Source organism: Primulina eburnea, chromosome 18 (genome assembly GCF_022965805.1).
Source record: "Primulina eburnea isolate SZY01 chromosome 18, ASM2296580v1, whole genome shotgun sequence".
Lineage (NCBI taxonomy): Eukaryota > Viridiplantae > Streptophyta > Magnoliopsida > Lamiales > Gesneriaceae > Primulina > Primulina eburnea.
The window spans coordinates 31,800,362-31,815,924 of record NC_133118.1 but is presented as its reverse complement, the minus strand read 5'-3'; the positions used below and the strand labels follow the sequence as shown (position 1 = coordinate 31,815,924).

The window sequence follows — 15,563 nt, the reverse complement described above, 5'->3', positions numbered from 1 at the left end:
TTGGTAAAAGAATAAAATTTTGTTCTTTTAAAAAAAAAAAGCAAAGAAAAAGAATAAAGATTGGGCGAGGCCTGATTGTTATTGCTACGTGAACTGGGCTGAGAAAACTTCGGTTATGTTTGGGCTGGGCCATTCGTTTGAACACCCAAATAGTATTTGGGCCGGATGGGTCTGTAGCATCATTCCATACATCGGTGCTAGGGCTTCGATTTTCATCGTATTTATAAGCGAAAATATGCGTTTTCTGCATTCCTCATTTTTGTTCACTCGACTCCGATTCTCTTGTTGGAGATCTCTAAGCCTTCTGTCCCAGGTGAGTATTCTCGCTGAATATATGTACGGTGCCGTTGGATTGAATGTTTTTCGCTCGTTTTTTTGTGATTTTTCGGTGGAAAGTTGATTTCTTTTCTGCCATGTTCGTATTTTTCTCTCGGTTTTTGTGTTTTTTCGGTAGGAAGTTGATTTCTTTTCTGCCATGTTTGTTTTATTGCAGGTGTGGAACGGAGCACTCGAGGATCAGGAAGATAAAATGTCTGGGTACGTATATGCTGTGTTTAAATTTGAAATTTGAAATCAATCTTTTATCTTTGTAGGAATTTCCGTTCTTGGATACATAATTGTTCTTGAGAGGATGTCATTATGGGAAAAAATTCGTTTATAATCGTAAATTAGGCTGAGCAATTTTGATTTTATTTATTATTTCTTCTTTTCTTTTCAGTTGGTTTAACTGGGTGTGATGGAGAATTAACAAGGTTTAGCTTTTATATGTTTTATTGGTGTTAAAGACCTTAAAGGACCTTACAATCTCTTTACATCGTTTATAAAATAGGTGATACTTATTCTCACTTACCTCAATCATTAGTCTTAATATGTGTTATTGGTGAAAAAGAATTTAAAGGGCCTTGCGATCTCTTCACCCTAGTTTATAAAATAAGTGATACTTATTCTCACTTGCCCCAAAGATTCATCTTGATCCACCTTGCCCCCCTAATTTATGAAGGTTGATCCAGTTGCTACTTCAAGTTAGAGTTTTGACATATGTTATGTCACCATTCATATAATTTTTAAATGACGTAGAATGAGGTGATTAATAGAATGTTTGTGCATATGGTCAACTGCTTGGAGTGTGATTGCCGGAATGGATGGTTAAAGAAATTTTGTTTCAGTTTGGTGTCCGGAAGTAATCTTGTTTTCTTAGGAAGTGCATCTTTACTTACAATTCTATGGCAGTATGGGATGCATGTAATCTGAACTTTCTATTGATATTATTGTTTATTTTACAGAGAAGAGGCTGCTGTTGTGGAGACACCTGCACCGGTTCTCGGTGAGCCTATGGACGTCATGACAGCGTTGCAACTCGTGCTTAGAAAGTCGTTGGCTCATGGGGGTCTTACTTGCGGCCTTCATGAAGGTGCCAAGGCAATTGAGAAGCATGCTGCCCAGCTTTGTGTATTGGCTGAAGACTGCAACCAACCAGACTACATCAAGTTGGTGAAGGCATTGTGCGCCGACCATAACGTCAACCTGATAACTGTTCCAAGTGCTAAGTCTCTTGGTGAATGGGCTGGTGTAAGTGTAATTTGCTTCATTTTTATACTTTATTTTGATTGGTTCTCTGTGACAATGGTGATGACGGATGATCCCGAGCCACTTGTCCTTTCTTTCTCATGGAGCACATGTGATAGTACTTGATTCCAGTGTTGATGGTAACTTTTACAGTTGTGCAAGATTGATTCAGAAGGAAAGGCGAGGAAAGTTGTCGGGGCCTCTTGTGTTGTTGTGAAGGTAGTAAATGCAAACCATATCCAAACCTATGGTTTTTCGTATGGGTTCTCAATACATCAGGTTCTGATTTTAAATTTCTTCTCATAGGATTTTGGCGAGGAAAGTGAAGGCCTCCACATTGTTCAGGAGTATGTCAAGTCTCACTAAATGATCATCGGCGAGGATAAATTTCCTAACATGAGTTGGGGTATTTGACATAGAAGAATCTCATATCTGTTTCCAATATCTTCCCTGGAAAAATTTTGATTGGCTGTTGGTCAACACGCAATTTTATTTTTTCCCCAGTGCTTTTGCTTTAACTTTGACAAATACGATATGAGGTTATTGCGGTTCAATGTTGTTTATCGATGCTCATGATATATTTGCCTTTTATAAAGAAACTTTTAAACTGCATAGCGGATTGTATAGTCTTCGGGAAAAATGTAGAGTTTTCTATGAAACAAAAACCAAGCACTGGGAATATGGATTTGCCTTTTAAGTACGTATCCAATGCCCATGTTTGGACAAGCATGTGGGTCTAGCAGTTGGGTTTTGTCCTAACTGTACATCCGTTGGCTCATCAGTAGGGCTTTGCCTAAGAAAAGTAGTATTTTTTTGGAAATTTGAGCTTAATGAATGGAAATTAAGCAAATTATTGCGCCCTGGCAGCATGTGCTATGCTGAAGGCCGCCCTAGCGCACAACATTCTGCCTAAAATATCCATGCAGCGTTTGGGCACCTGTAGCACTGTTTCATGGACAAGTGATTGGTTTTTTCGAGTTTCTCATCCAAATTGTGTTTTTTGATGTTTTTTTCAAAAATTTTGGACCGAAAAGACGTGTATATGCAGATAACAACATTAAGTAGAAGATCAAACATTTAAAATCAAATTTGAACACATTTTGCAATCATCTTTGTCTGCATTCATTCTTTTGCTTCGTAAAAAATGAAGTTCATATAATTTTTTGGTTATAGAACTTGTGATTTAAAGTGATATTATTGATGCAAGAAAGGAAACTGAAGGAGACGTAATAAAACCAATTGAAGGAGCAGAGAATAATTATGCTTTATTGCTGCTTCATTGATAAACAAACAACCTATATATATAGACTAATACATAACTGAAACTAACGTTCAAAACAAAATCCTATTGACTAGGTAAATGAAAACAAACTCACTGGTACTCCTAAAGACTAGGACAACCTAAACATATAAAAACAAATAGATTAAATTTTCTCAACATTCCCTCCCTTAAACTGATGTTCCTACACATGCAGTTTAATAAGAGTTGAAATTTGAAGCTCCATTCCTCAAGTGGAAACAATTGAAGCACAAACACCAAGTAAATTTCTGAGCTTCTGAAATGAAGGAAATTTGAGAGGCTTGGTTAGAATATCTGCAATCTGGTCTTCACTTCTACAGTAAACAAGGCTAATGACTTCATCATTTGTGAGATCCCTCAAAAAATGATACTTCACATCTATATGCTTGCTTCGACCATGTAAAACTGGATTTTTTGAAAGCTTTATTGCTGAACTGTTGTCACAATAAATCTGAGTTGGTCCATCTTCTTTGAAATGCAGCTCTTTAAGAATTTTCTTTAGCCAAATAGCTTGACAAGCACAAGCTGTTGCAGCAACAAATTCAGCTTCAGTGGATGATAATGTGACAATAGGTTGCTTCTTTGATGACCATGAAACAGCTCCTGTCCCCATCATGAAAACATAACCGGATGTGCTTTTTCGATCATCTGAATCGCCTGCATAATCACTATCTGTGAAGCCAAACAGATTTGCCTTTTCACCCTTCTTGTAGAACAACCCAAACTCCTTAGTACCTTGCAAGTAACGGAAAATTCTTTTTGCAGCCGAGAGATGAATTTCTGTAGGACGTGCCATGTACCTGCTAATCATACTTACAGCATGCATTATATCGGGTCTTGTTGCTGTCAAATACATCAAACTCCCCACTATTTGTTTGTAAAGAGTGTCATCAACCTTTTTCCCTTCATTTTCCCTTTTTAGCTTTACTCCAAACTCAGATGGAGTATTTACAGGATTACAATCCTTCATCTGAAACTTGTCCAAGATTTCTCGAACATATTTCTTTTGAGAAATAAAAATTCCAACAGAGGACTGTACTACTTCAATGCCAAGAAAGTAATGCATCATACCAAGATCAGACATCTCAAATTCATCCATCATTGATTTCTTAAACTTTCCAAACATGGTTGTATTATTTCCAGTGTAGATTAAATCATCTACATATAGGCAAGCAATGAGCATTTTTCTTCCATCTTCAATCTTTATGAACAGTGTATGTTCATAAGGACATTTTTTAAATCCTTCTTTCAAAAAATAAGTTTCTATACGATTATACCAAGCCCTTGGAGCTTGTTTTAATCCATATAGAGCTTTCTTTAATTTATACACTTTATGCTCATTGCCAAGTTTTACATAACCAGGAGGTTGATCGATGAATACCTCTTCTTTCAAATCTCCATGGAGGAAGGCTGATTTTACGTCCAACTGGAAGATAGGCCATGAGTTTTGAGCTGCCATAGCAATCACTAGCCTAATTGTATCATGCCTTGCAACTGGAGCAAAGACTTCTTTATAATCAACACCAAACACTTGCTTATAGCCTTTGGCTACCAAACGTGCTTTGTGCTTGTTGACTTCACCATTCTCCTTTAACTTTGTCTTGTAAACCCACTTTACACCAATTGTCTTATGCCCTTTTGGAAGATCACATAACTCCCATGTATCATTTCTTTCAATAGCTGTAATTTCATCATCCATGGCCTTTCTCCATTTTGATTCTTTGACAGCCACTTCAAAGATTGTAGGATCACAATCTGAAAATAGAGCAAAGTGTGTAAGTGAATCTTCATCTTGATCAAATCCAGTTACCTCATAATTAGTCATCCATGCTGGCCTTCTTCGAACACGTTGAGGCCTTTGTGATTCAGCTGCAAGTGGGCTTTGATCAGTTACTGGAACATTTTGTGTGACTTCATCTTCTTGCTCATTCTCCATAGGTTGCTGCCATTTCTCTTCATCATCAAAATCTGCTAGAATGTTTTCTTTAAGGTCATTTTGACTCCATGACCAAGTGGCTTTTTCATCAAATATCACATCACGGCTGATGACAATTTTCATGGTGCTAGGATTGTATAGTTTATAAGCTTTTGACGTATCACTAACACCAAGAAAAATGCATTTTTCTCCTTTATTATCTAGTTTCCTCCTTTTTTCATCCGGAATATGGACATAGGCAATACATCCAAAAATCCGAAAATGATCTACAGCAGGTTTCCTTCCACTCCATGCTTCCTCTGGTGTCATATTTTGAACAGCAAGAGTGGGACTTCTGTTTAATATATGGATGCTCCAATTTACTGCTTCGGGCCAAAAGTTTTTTTGAATGCCACTTGTTGCCAAAAGGCTTCGCACCATATTCATAATAGTGCGGTTCTTCCTCTCGCATACACCATTTTGTTGTGGTGTATAAGCTGCTGTGAGTTGTCTCTTTATTCCATGGTTCTCACAAAAAATTGCAAATTCATGTGAGTTATATTCCCCGCCACGATCCGTGCGAAAAACTTTTATTGGGTTGCCAACTTCTTTTTCAACAAGTGCTTTATAACTTTTAAAAGCCACAAAAGCTTCAGATTTGTCTTGCAAAAAATAAACCCATGTCTTGCGACTATAATCATCAATGAAGGTGATTAAATATCTTTTACCTCCATTAGAATGTGGTGTTATTGGCCCGCAAATGTCAGAATGAACAAGCTCCAATGCCTTCTTTGCCCTCCAGGATTTTCCTTGTGGGAATTGATTACGATGTTGTTTGCTAACAACACATTCTTCACAAACTTGAGACGAAGTTGAAATTTGAGGAAGCCCTGTCACCATGTTCTTTTGTTGTAGCGTTTTCAATCCGCCAAAATTCAGATGCCCGTAGCGAAAGTGCCATAGCCATGCCTCATCTTCTAATTTTGCTGAAAAACATGAAAGAGTAGCATTGTGGAGATAAAGTGGGAACATACGATTTGCAGTCATGTTAACTTGAGCAATTAAGCCCAACTTTGCATCTTGAATTTGACATACTCCATCTTTGATAAAAATCTCGTATCCTTTTTCTTGTAACTGACCCACACTTAGCAAGTTGGTCTTTAAATCTGGCACAAAAAGAACATTGGCGATAGTGTGGGTTGAATTCCCTTTGGTTTGAATTGTTACCTTTCCTTTTCCCATAACAGAAATTTTAGAGTTGTCACCAAACTTAACAGAGCTGCGAAATGATTCATCCAAGTCAGAAAATGCCTCCTTTTCTCCACACATGTGGTTGCTGCAACCAGTGTCTAAATACCACATGTTTTGTTGAGTTTCTTCCTTCACATGACATACCATCAAAAGAGACACCTCTTCTTCCTTTTCTGCAAAGTTAGTTTGACCTACACTTTGTTTGTTCAAATCAGTTTGACATTCTGATTTATAATGGCCATACCTATGACATCTGAAACATTCAACATTGGACTTGTCTATTGACTTTGATCTGTAAGTTGTTGGATGGTGGCCTCCACGTCCTCTGCCTCTTCCTTGAAATTGACTATCTTGATGATAATGATTTTGTTGTTGGTTCCCACGATCATTGTTATTTCTTCCTCCTCTACCTCGACCTCTACCTCTTCCTCGTCCTCTATCAGCTTTACTAGGTGTGGAGTGATATTCTGATAGAGCTTTCAATGCTTGTTCTTCTTTATCTTGCTGGTTAATTTTTTGCTCATGAACTAACAAAGAACTTTGTAATTCGTCAATTGAAAGTATATCAACATCATTTGCTTCTTCTATGGCACAGACAACAAAATTAAATTTCGGTGTCAAGGATCGAAGAATCTTCTCTACAATGAGAACATCCTCTGTCTTGTCGCCATGGATCCGCATCTTGTTAACGATTGCCATCGTTCTTGAAAAATAATCTGTAACTGATTCTCCCGACTTCATTCGAAGTATTTCGAACTCCGAACGAAGTGCTTGAAGCTGCTGCCTCTTAGCTCTTGCTGTACCTTGGTACTTCTTCTTCATGGAATCCCAAATATGTTTGGCCGTGTCTTTGCAAAGAATGGTTTCCAAGATTGAGCGATCAATAGCTTGGAAGAGATAATTCTTTGCTTTAAGATCCTTCAGTTTCTGCCCTTCAAGCTCTGCCTTTTGTGCGTCTGTCAACACAACGTTTGTTGCTGGTTCTGCTACTCCAGAAACAACAACCGTCCAATATTCTTTGGACCTCAAGAAATTCTCCATGAGCATGCTCCAATGATCATAGTGACCATCAAAGCGTGGAATGGCTGCCTGTACAAAACTTTCGGAAGCCATCAATTTTTTTCTTCCTTGGAAATCGACCAAGCTCTGATACCACTGATGCAAGAAAGGAAACTGAAGGAGACGTAATAAAACCAATTGAAGGAGCAGAGAATAATTATGCTTTATTGCTGCTTCATTGATAAACAAACAACCTATATATATAGACTAATACATAACTGAAACTAACGTTCAAAACAAAATCCTATTGACTAGGTAAATGAAAACAAACTCACTGGTACTCCTAAAGACTAGGACAACCTAAACATATAAAAACAAATAGATTAAATTTTCTCAACAATTATAACAAATTGAAGTTATATTTTGGAGAGATTGTCAATTTCCGAAAGCACCAAGAGCTGGAGAAAATCTTACCAAGGACATATATAATATTCAAACACTAATCTCAACTTTGATATCTTCAATGTCATTTTCTAAATTTTCTTTTTACCCCCCAAAACAGAGTTTCCATGGTTGGTGAGATTTTGATACGTGAATTAATTTTTGACTCCGTTGCAATCTGCAGTTTTTTGTGGATTTATTTACAATATTGTATGACCACACGTCAAATTTGATGTGCCTGGGTTCCCATATTTCCAAGTAAATTGCGAAGAATTTATCATATACTGATTTTATTAATATTAATATTGTTAGGTACAACAAATAAATGGATTCTTCTTCGAGATGGCGTCCTCACATGATTCTACGACTAAATGGATGTCTTAATTTTATTTAATCTCGAGGGATGATTGAAATATTCTAGTAAATATTTTGCGTTATATATAACTTGGCAAAAACTTGTGTGCGACGGTCTCAAAGATCGTATTTTGTGAGACGAATCTCTTATTTGTGTCATCAATAAAAAAATATTATTTTTTATGCTAAGAGTATTATTTTTTATTGTGAATATCGATAGGGTTGATCCGTCTTACACAAGAGATCTACTCTATATACTTTTATGCTCTAATGTCCTGTGGAATAAAATTGGAATTTTGGCTTTCCACGTGCTTATCGATATTTTAAAGGACACTTTTATATCGAACGGGTAGAGGAAAATAGAAGCAGAAGTGGCGGATTCGAGCGCGAATAAGAGATATTTTGTATTTTTATGATTGTATCTCATGAACCAAACGATCGTAGACACGATAAATTTATAGCACGTCAATAAAGGGTTCTGAGTATTTCTTTTGTACAAGATTCTGTAATATTAATTGGTCACTTGCGTGAACTTATTATATGCAAATAGTGAAGAAAAACACCACAAATATCAACCCACTACGAATCCAACGACTAAAATTTGATCATATTATATGTTGTTAAACATTTCAAATGTAACATAGAAAAATTAATCACCCACAACCAGAGGCGGAGCACATCCTATGATATCGGGGTTTTAGCCCGGGTGGTCCGAAATTCTTTTTAAAAATTTATATGTAAATTTTTGTATAATTTTGGATAAATTTGATATTAGTCCGGGTAGATTAATTTAAAATATTAAAAGATGTTAGAGTTTAAATTTTTAATCCGGACTGAATCATATTTCTGGCTCCGCCACTACAAACATCAACTAACAATCCGACGAGGGTAAGTCAAGTTGCCCCTTGAAAAAGAAGGGAAAGAAATTGAGATATGGGTATCCGGTAATGTCGATGATACATGTGGGGGCAGTGCCCTCACAGGATCTCAGCCATTGATTTTACATGGTGATTAAATTTAGGCATTTGATCATTTCATGGGATGTATGTGTGTGTAAATCTGGGCCTTTGATCACCTCATGGGGGCAGTGCCTCACAAGATAGGGTGAAATGAACCTGGGTATCCTTTTGTTGAAACAGATTCTTAATTATTTACCGAAACTCCAAAGTGGAAAAGCAAATTATTTAAATCATTTTCCATTGAAACCGTGGTTGGTGAGTGGTTAAAGTATTGTTTCCTCTTTATAAATATAAATCATTTCCCCACACTTTCTCCAACTCCATCCTCACTCCCTTTCTCCACGCACCACTTTCCTGCTTTTACGAACCCACGGCGCCATGCGGACAGCTCACGGCGATATCGTATGCGTCACCGGCGCCGGTGGATTCATTGCTTCATGGCTTGTGAAACTGCTTCTTGAAAAGGGATATACAGTAAGAGGCACTGTCAGAAATCCAGGTGAAAATAGATAATTAAAATCCTTTTTTTTTTCTCCATAATTTGCATGGAATTACGATATATAAAATATATTATTAACTTTATTTATTTATGTTGAGTTGTAGATGATCCGAAGAACGCACATTTGAGAGAGATGGAAGGCGCAAATGAGAGACTGATTCTGTGCAAGGCGAATCTTGATGATTATGAGAGCTTACGCGAAGCTATCAATGGCTGCAATGGTGTTTTCCACACTGCATCACCCGTCACTGATGAGCCTGTAAGTTTTCTTTTGCTTGATAGAAACATTTTTTTGTAAAATCTTTTTCAATATTCCGAAAATATTCTTAATTTTTTTTTTTCATATTTTATTTTACTTTTCGTGAGTGCTTCATTTCAACTCAATAATTGTTCATCTTATATTTCAATTTATTTGACGAATGAGTCTTTGAGAATCATGCACGAAATATGTCTGATTAGCGTGCGACTGTCGTTCCAGTAAAATATTAGCAAAAGTTATTTTCTAGACAACCACATCTAATATTATATTACTTTATGCATGTCTTAACATGTGATTCAGGAACAAATGGTGGAGCCTGCGGTGGTTGGGACCAAGAATGTGATAACCGCGGCGGCGGAGGCCAAGGTCCGCCGGGTGGTGTTAACCTCGTCAATCGGCGCTGTGTACATGGACCCCAACAGAGCTCCTGATGAAGTTGTGGATGAATCTTGCTGGAGTGACCTCGAGTTCTGTAAAAATACCAAGGTTTAGTCGATGATATAATTCTGTTATGTTAACTATCGAATAAAATAATATTTTGGTCGTTCATACTTGTGTGACCAAATCAAGTTTAAATTCAAAATATAGATTACAACTTTTATTAATTTGTTAGTTTAAATGCCATAATCAGAATTGGTACTGCTATGGAAAAGCTGTGGCTGAACAAGCAGCATGGGATTCAGCCAAGGAGCTAGGCGTGGAGCTCGTAGTGATCAACCCAGTATTAGTCCTCGGGCCACTGTTGCAACCTACCATTAATGCTAGTGTTCTTCACATTCTCAAGTATTTAACTGGCTCGGCAAAGACTTATGCTAACTCTATCCAAGCCTATGTCCATGTAAAGGATGTTGCATTGGCACACATACTCTTGTTTGAGTCGCCGGCGGCATCGGGGCGACACCTTTGCGCTGAGAGCGTGCTCCACCGTGGCGACGTGGTGGACATTCTCGTCAAGTTCTTCCCGGAATACCCAATACCTACAAAGTAAGTTTTAACTATCCTTTTTTCTTTTAGTTCCTTTCCAATTCTTCGATTTCAAGTTCAAAATCTTGAATGCACGATTATGCCGTCTTAATTTGATTTCTAATATCCTCCAAAGCAAAAAATGATTTCTAATATACATAACGTATGAATGTTTATACAACATTTTCTTTGGAATTGTGTTTTTGGTGGAGTTGTACTAGAATATCGAGCGACGGTTAATAAACAAGTTTGAAAATTGAAATTGTGGATTTCAATTTCATAAAATTCAATGGTTCTCGAATCTTTCGATAGGGATTGAGGGTCGTCCCTGACTAAGGATGACAACTTGCCCCACTGGTTTGGGACCCCACAGGGAAAATCCGAAACGGGGATGAGGATCTCCGATTTTTTCGGGTTTGGATTGGAGTTCAGGGTGGGTATGAAATTACTATCCACATCCCCGAACCCGCCTCGAAAATAATATCATTAATAAAATAATAGTGTTATTAGTATCAATAATATTAATAATAATATTATTATTAATATTGATATTAATATTATCACTAATAATAATAGATAATAATAAGTTTTGGTTTGAAAAATCTCCGAATCCGTCATCGTCTTGTCATATTAATATTTTTGAAACGAAGATGGGGTTGAGGATGAGAAGTTGATCCCAGAAGTTTCGGGTTTGGGGATTCCTCGAACCCGAAAAAGCGAGGATCGGGACGTGTATGGGGTTGAAGATGGAATTATGGGACGGGGACGGGGACGGGGACGGGGATGACGAACCCGCCCGCTCCCCGCCCCATGTCATCCCTATCCCCGACCAATGTTCCACCATTCAATTGGTTGTTGAGACCGGAAAATTCGTAGCGGCAATCCATAATCTCTCCGATCGCAGAGGTATAGATGAGATATCACTAGGTAATATGTACCAGCTAACCGAATAAGACATTTGAATTATATATCTTATATAGATTTCACCCTTAAAATATGCTTGTGAATTTGATTTTACGTGTTCATTTGATTTATTTATTTATTATTGTTTTTTTGACAAGCATTTATTTTAATTATGAATTGCACCAGGTGTTCAGATGAAAAGAACCCTAGGAAGAAACCTTACAAATTCTCCAATCAAAAGCTTAAGAATTTGGGCTTGGAGTTCACATCAGTAAAGCAGAGTCTGTATGATACAGTCAAAAGCCTACAAGAAAAAGGTCACCTCCCAATTCCAGCCCAAACTGATGAGCCCATTATTATTCAGGCCTAGACTTCACTGTATATTGGGCCTAAACTCTCCGCTAATTGGGCCTCCTATTTATTTCTGCTGTTATCTTGATTTATGACAAGCAAGCAGAAAACGTTAATCGTGTGATTTATTCCTCTGGTTTGTCTTCCAATTATACTAGGTGATTTGTTGGTGTATATGTACATATGTCTATGCGATTTTTCGTGGCCTTTCGCGGTACATGCCGTGTAATATATAATCTCATCGTCATCTTCGAAATCCAATAATTGTATCCCAGTGAATTTTACGACGACTTTTACCATTATGCTTGATTCTTTTGTTTTACATGATCGTTTTAGACATTAGCAGAAGGGTTAAAACTCGTTTATAATTATCATGTTAAGATTTTGTCGATCGATGTTGGATGAAAAGTATGCCGGCATCGAAAAGAAAACAGCTTCCATGTTCTTGACTTTGTCTCAATCTCCATCTCATCCTTTTATTTTTGTCGGATTGGTAGATTTCTTTATCAGTATCACGTGATGCCATACTTCTCACCAAAGGTAATCGTAGCGGGCCACATTAGGCAAACATTCAAGTCCATTGGTCCAAACTATGTGTGCAAAGTGGTGTCCATCTATTGGTTAAAATTGCAACATACTATCCAAAAAGTTAAAAGAGGAGTGATTTTTATCCATCCCATCCCAATATGGCATGCCAATGATTTGGATTTGGGGTTTAGATGAATCAAATCGAATAAAATTAAAATTAATAAGGTTTGAATTCGACACGAAATAGATATAGTTGTTCGAAAGTTAGAGATATTAATTCTTATTCATCTCATCATATCTCATCTCATCCCAATAATGTGATGTACCAGTGTTTTTAACCGAGAGTATAAACGAACCAAACCGAAACGAATCAAATTGAATATGATAAAAAAATAAGGTTCGAATTCAGTTTGAAATAGATATAATAAAGCTAGAGCTCAAATATATCTAATTCGAGCCGAAATCAAGCTAATATGTGTGTGTTGTGTGTGGAACTAGAGCTTGATTCGAAACTAAAAAATTTAGATTTTTTTGTTCGAGTTTGGTTGGAATTATGACTCAATTCGAGTTCAGCTAAAAATAATCGAAGATGTCTATTAATAAAAAAATAAATACTCGAAATCTATTTAATAAATAAAGATATTTATATTATATTTAGAAATATATCAAGGTTCTCACACTATCGAATAATATAATTTAGGCTCGAGTTCGGCTAAAAGATTGTACCACACTACCGAATAATGTATCAAGGTTCTCACACTATCGAACAATATTAAAAGATTGTTTTATAATTTAAATAAAAATAGAGGTGATATGGTGATTTTAAAAATCGATAAGGTAAAAATGAGAATTTTATAACTAATCTTACCACGAACTAATTTTGTGTAAACTTTCATACAGTAATAAATATACATATGTGCGTAGGTGGCAAGCGCGAGTTACTCGATCAAAACTTGACGTAAATACAATTAAATTTGAATATTATCTCGAGCTGAATTTGAAGTTTATGATCATAGACTTAAGTTTCAAACGATTTACGTGACGGTGATTGATTCCTACTACTGGTAAAAGGATTAACATATTCACACCTCCTGTTCCCATAGGTACAATCTGGTTCTATCATTTGAGAGAAATGACTGGGAGCAACAATTGTTGATGTTAAATGAACTTTTAGAAAAATTAGATATAAGTCAGAAAAAAATATAAAATACTAATAAACTCATAACAATAAAGTTAGTTAACAAATATTATGAAAATAAAATTATAAAAAAAACTTTGATATCATATTGACATACTAAAATTAGTTAATATTTGATATTCAAATTTAACAATATTGATACTCACGGGAAATTCAGGGTCCGATCCACGCAAGCGTCACTAATCCAGACACGGGCCTCAAAATTACCCTGAGTCTGAAATCACAAATAAGACCGTTAAGAGGGGGCCAGGAGGGTGTCCTGGCGTAGCCCCTCCGACGCTCAAGTCAGAGACTGAGGATATATGGGGGAAGCAGCTAAGGGTGCTGCTGAAAGCAATATAGTGAATTGAATGCCTGAACTGAACACTCAAACCTGGTATTTATAGGAGAATACATGGGCCCTTGATGGCCTTGTCTTTCATTTGGGCTTGGGATGGGCCAGGGGTAGCGGGCCCATCCATGGGGTATCACCAGTCTCCCCCTCCCGAGTCGAACTGAATCGCAGGTTCGAAGTTCGATTAGTCGTGCTGTCCTCGGGTTACCGGGTGCGAGTTTTGCATTATCTTCCAGCCGTTCGTCAGTCCCCAAAAATTTGGAAACAAATCAAATCGTAATCCTAGCACCGCGTCAATTTATTCACAAGCTCTTTCTCGTCTACGCTCTACTTACGCGCCAACCCTAGCACTACTCCACCATCACCGCACCACCATCCGCGACCCTCACGCGTTCCCCACAACATCGCAGCGCCGCGCCACACCCCAGCCCTGCGCGCGCCTCACCATCGTCCGAGCAGATGCGCTCGCCGGTCGAGCCCATCGCCTCGCGCCGCGCCGCGCCCTCACCGAACGTCACGCTCGCCCCTCACCTGCTACGCTCGCCCGGCGCGCCTCACCATCTGCCGCAGCGCACGCTCGCCCTCTGCCAAGCGCCCTGCTGAGCTCGCCCCAACGCAACGCATACACGCTCGCCCACAGCGGGCAGCTTGCCCCTCGCCGAAACGTCTCACCATCTGCCGCGCTGCACGCTCGCCCTCTGCCGAGCGCCCTGCCGAGCTCGCCCCATCGCTGCGCATACACGCTCGCCCGGCACGCCTCGCCTTCTGCCGCGCTGCACGCTCGCCCTCTGCCGAGCGCCCTGCCGAGCTCGCCCCATCGCTGCGCATGCACGCTCGCTCGGCGTGCCTCGCCTTCTGCCGCGCTGCACGCTCGCCCTCTGCCGAGCGCCCTGCCGAGCTCCCGTGCTCGCCCCGCACCAGCCCATCGCCTCGTGCCGCACGCTCGCCCGAGCGCTCGTCCAGTACGTGGAGAATTTTGATACATTCCCCGTAAACTCTGCTCCCCAACATCTTTCGTTATCGACTAACCAAATAAATTTTTTTCGTCCCAAACTCTGCTCCTCAGATAGGCGATGCCTTAGCAGGAAAATTTAATTCTCCTCCTCCACTCTGGTCCTCTGCTAGGCAACGCCATAGCAGGAAAATAACAACTCACCACCTCCACCCTCTAACTCCTCTGCTAAGCCGGATATTAGCAGGAAAATAAAAACTCAACATCTCCACCCTCTAACTCCTCTGCTAGGTGACGCCATAGCAGGAAAATAAAATTCAACACGCTCACCCTCTAACTCCTCTGCTAGGCGATGCCTTAGCAGGAAAATAAAATCAACACCTCCACCCTCTAACTCCTCTGCTAAGCCGGGCCTTAGCAGGAAAATAAAATTCAACGCGCCCACCCTCTAACTCCTCTGCTAGGCGATGCCTTAGCAGGAAAAAAAACCAACACCTCCACCCTCTAACTCCTCTGCTAAGCCGGGCCTTAGCAGGAAAATAAAAATTCAACATCCTCACCCTCTTACTCCTCTGCTAGGTGACGCCTTAGCAGGAAAATAAAATCAACAGCTCCACCCTCTAACTCCTCTGCTAAGCCGGGCCTTAGCAGGAAAATAAAAATTCAACATCCTCACCCTCTTACTCCTCTGCTAGGTGACGCCTTAGCAGGAAAATAGAAATTCAACATCTCTACCCTCTAACTCCTCTGCTAGGTGATACCTTAGCAGGAAAATAGAAATTCAACACCTC

General features: G+C 38.9%; 2 protein-coding genes across 2 annotated transcripts; both read left to right on the top strand.

The window, feature by feature from the left end:
* Window positions 1–220: 220 nt before the first annotated feature.
* Window positions 221–2,178, top strand: LOC140820171 (small ribosomal subunit protein eS12-like). Its single transcript, XM_073180495.1, has 5 exons — window positions 221–313; window positions 494–537; window positions 1,284–1,569; window positions 1,720–1,785; window positions 1,873–2,178. Exons 1-5 carry the CDS (start codon window positions 236–238, stop codon window positions 1,930–1,932), a joined length of 534 nt encoding a protein of 177 aa, XP_073036596.1. The 5' UTR covers window positions 221–235; the 3' UTR covers window positions 1,933–2,178.
* Window positions 2,179–9,043: 6,865 nt separating this feature from the next.
* Window positions 9,044–11,968, top strand: LOC140820238 (cinnamoyl-CoA reductase 1-like). The gene is made up of 5 exons (XM_073180575.1): window positions 9,044–9,284; window positions 9,389–9,543; window positions 9,844–10,029; window positions 10,175–10,527; window positions 11,596–11,968. Exons 1-5 carry the CDS (start codon window positions 9,164–9,166, stop codon window positions 11,777–11,779), a joined length of 999 nt encoding a protein of 332 aa, XP_073036676.1. The 5' UTR covers window positions 9,044–9,163; the 3' UTR covers window positions 11,780–11,968.
* Window positions 11,969–15,563: the final 3,595 nt, after the last annotated feature.

Coding starts and splice junctions, on each gene's coding strand:
- LOC140820171 (XM_073180495.1), top strand. CDS start 236: ATGCGTTTTCTGCATTCCTCATTTTTGTTCACTCGACTCCGATTCTCT. Junction 314..493: donor CTCTAAGCCTTCTGTCCCAG/GTGAGTATTCTC, acceptor GTTTTATTGCAG/GTGTGGAACGGAGCACTCGA. Junction 1,786..1,872: donor CCTCTTGTGTTGTTGTGAAG/GTAGTAAATGCA, acceptor TTCTTCTCATAG/GATTTTGGCGAGGAAAGTGA.
- LOC140820238 (XM_073180575.1), top strand. CDS start 9,164: ATGCGGACAGCTCACGGCGATATCGTATGCGTCACCGGCGCCGGTGGA. Junction 9,285..9,388: donor AGGCACTGTCAGAAATCCAG/GTGAAAATAGAT, acceptor GTTGAGTTGTAG/ATGATCCGAAGAACGCACAT. Junction 10,030..10,174: donor AGTTCTGTAAAAATACCAAG/GTTTAGTCGATG, acceptor TGCCATAATCAG/AATTGGTACTGCTATGGAAA.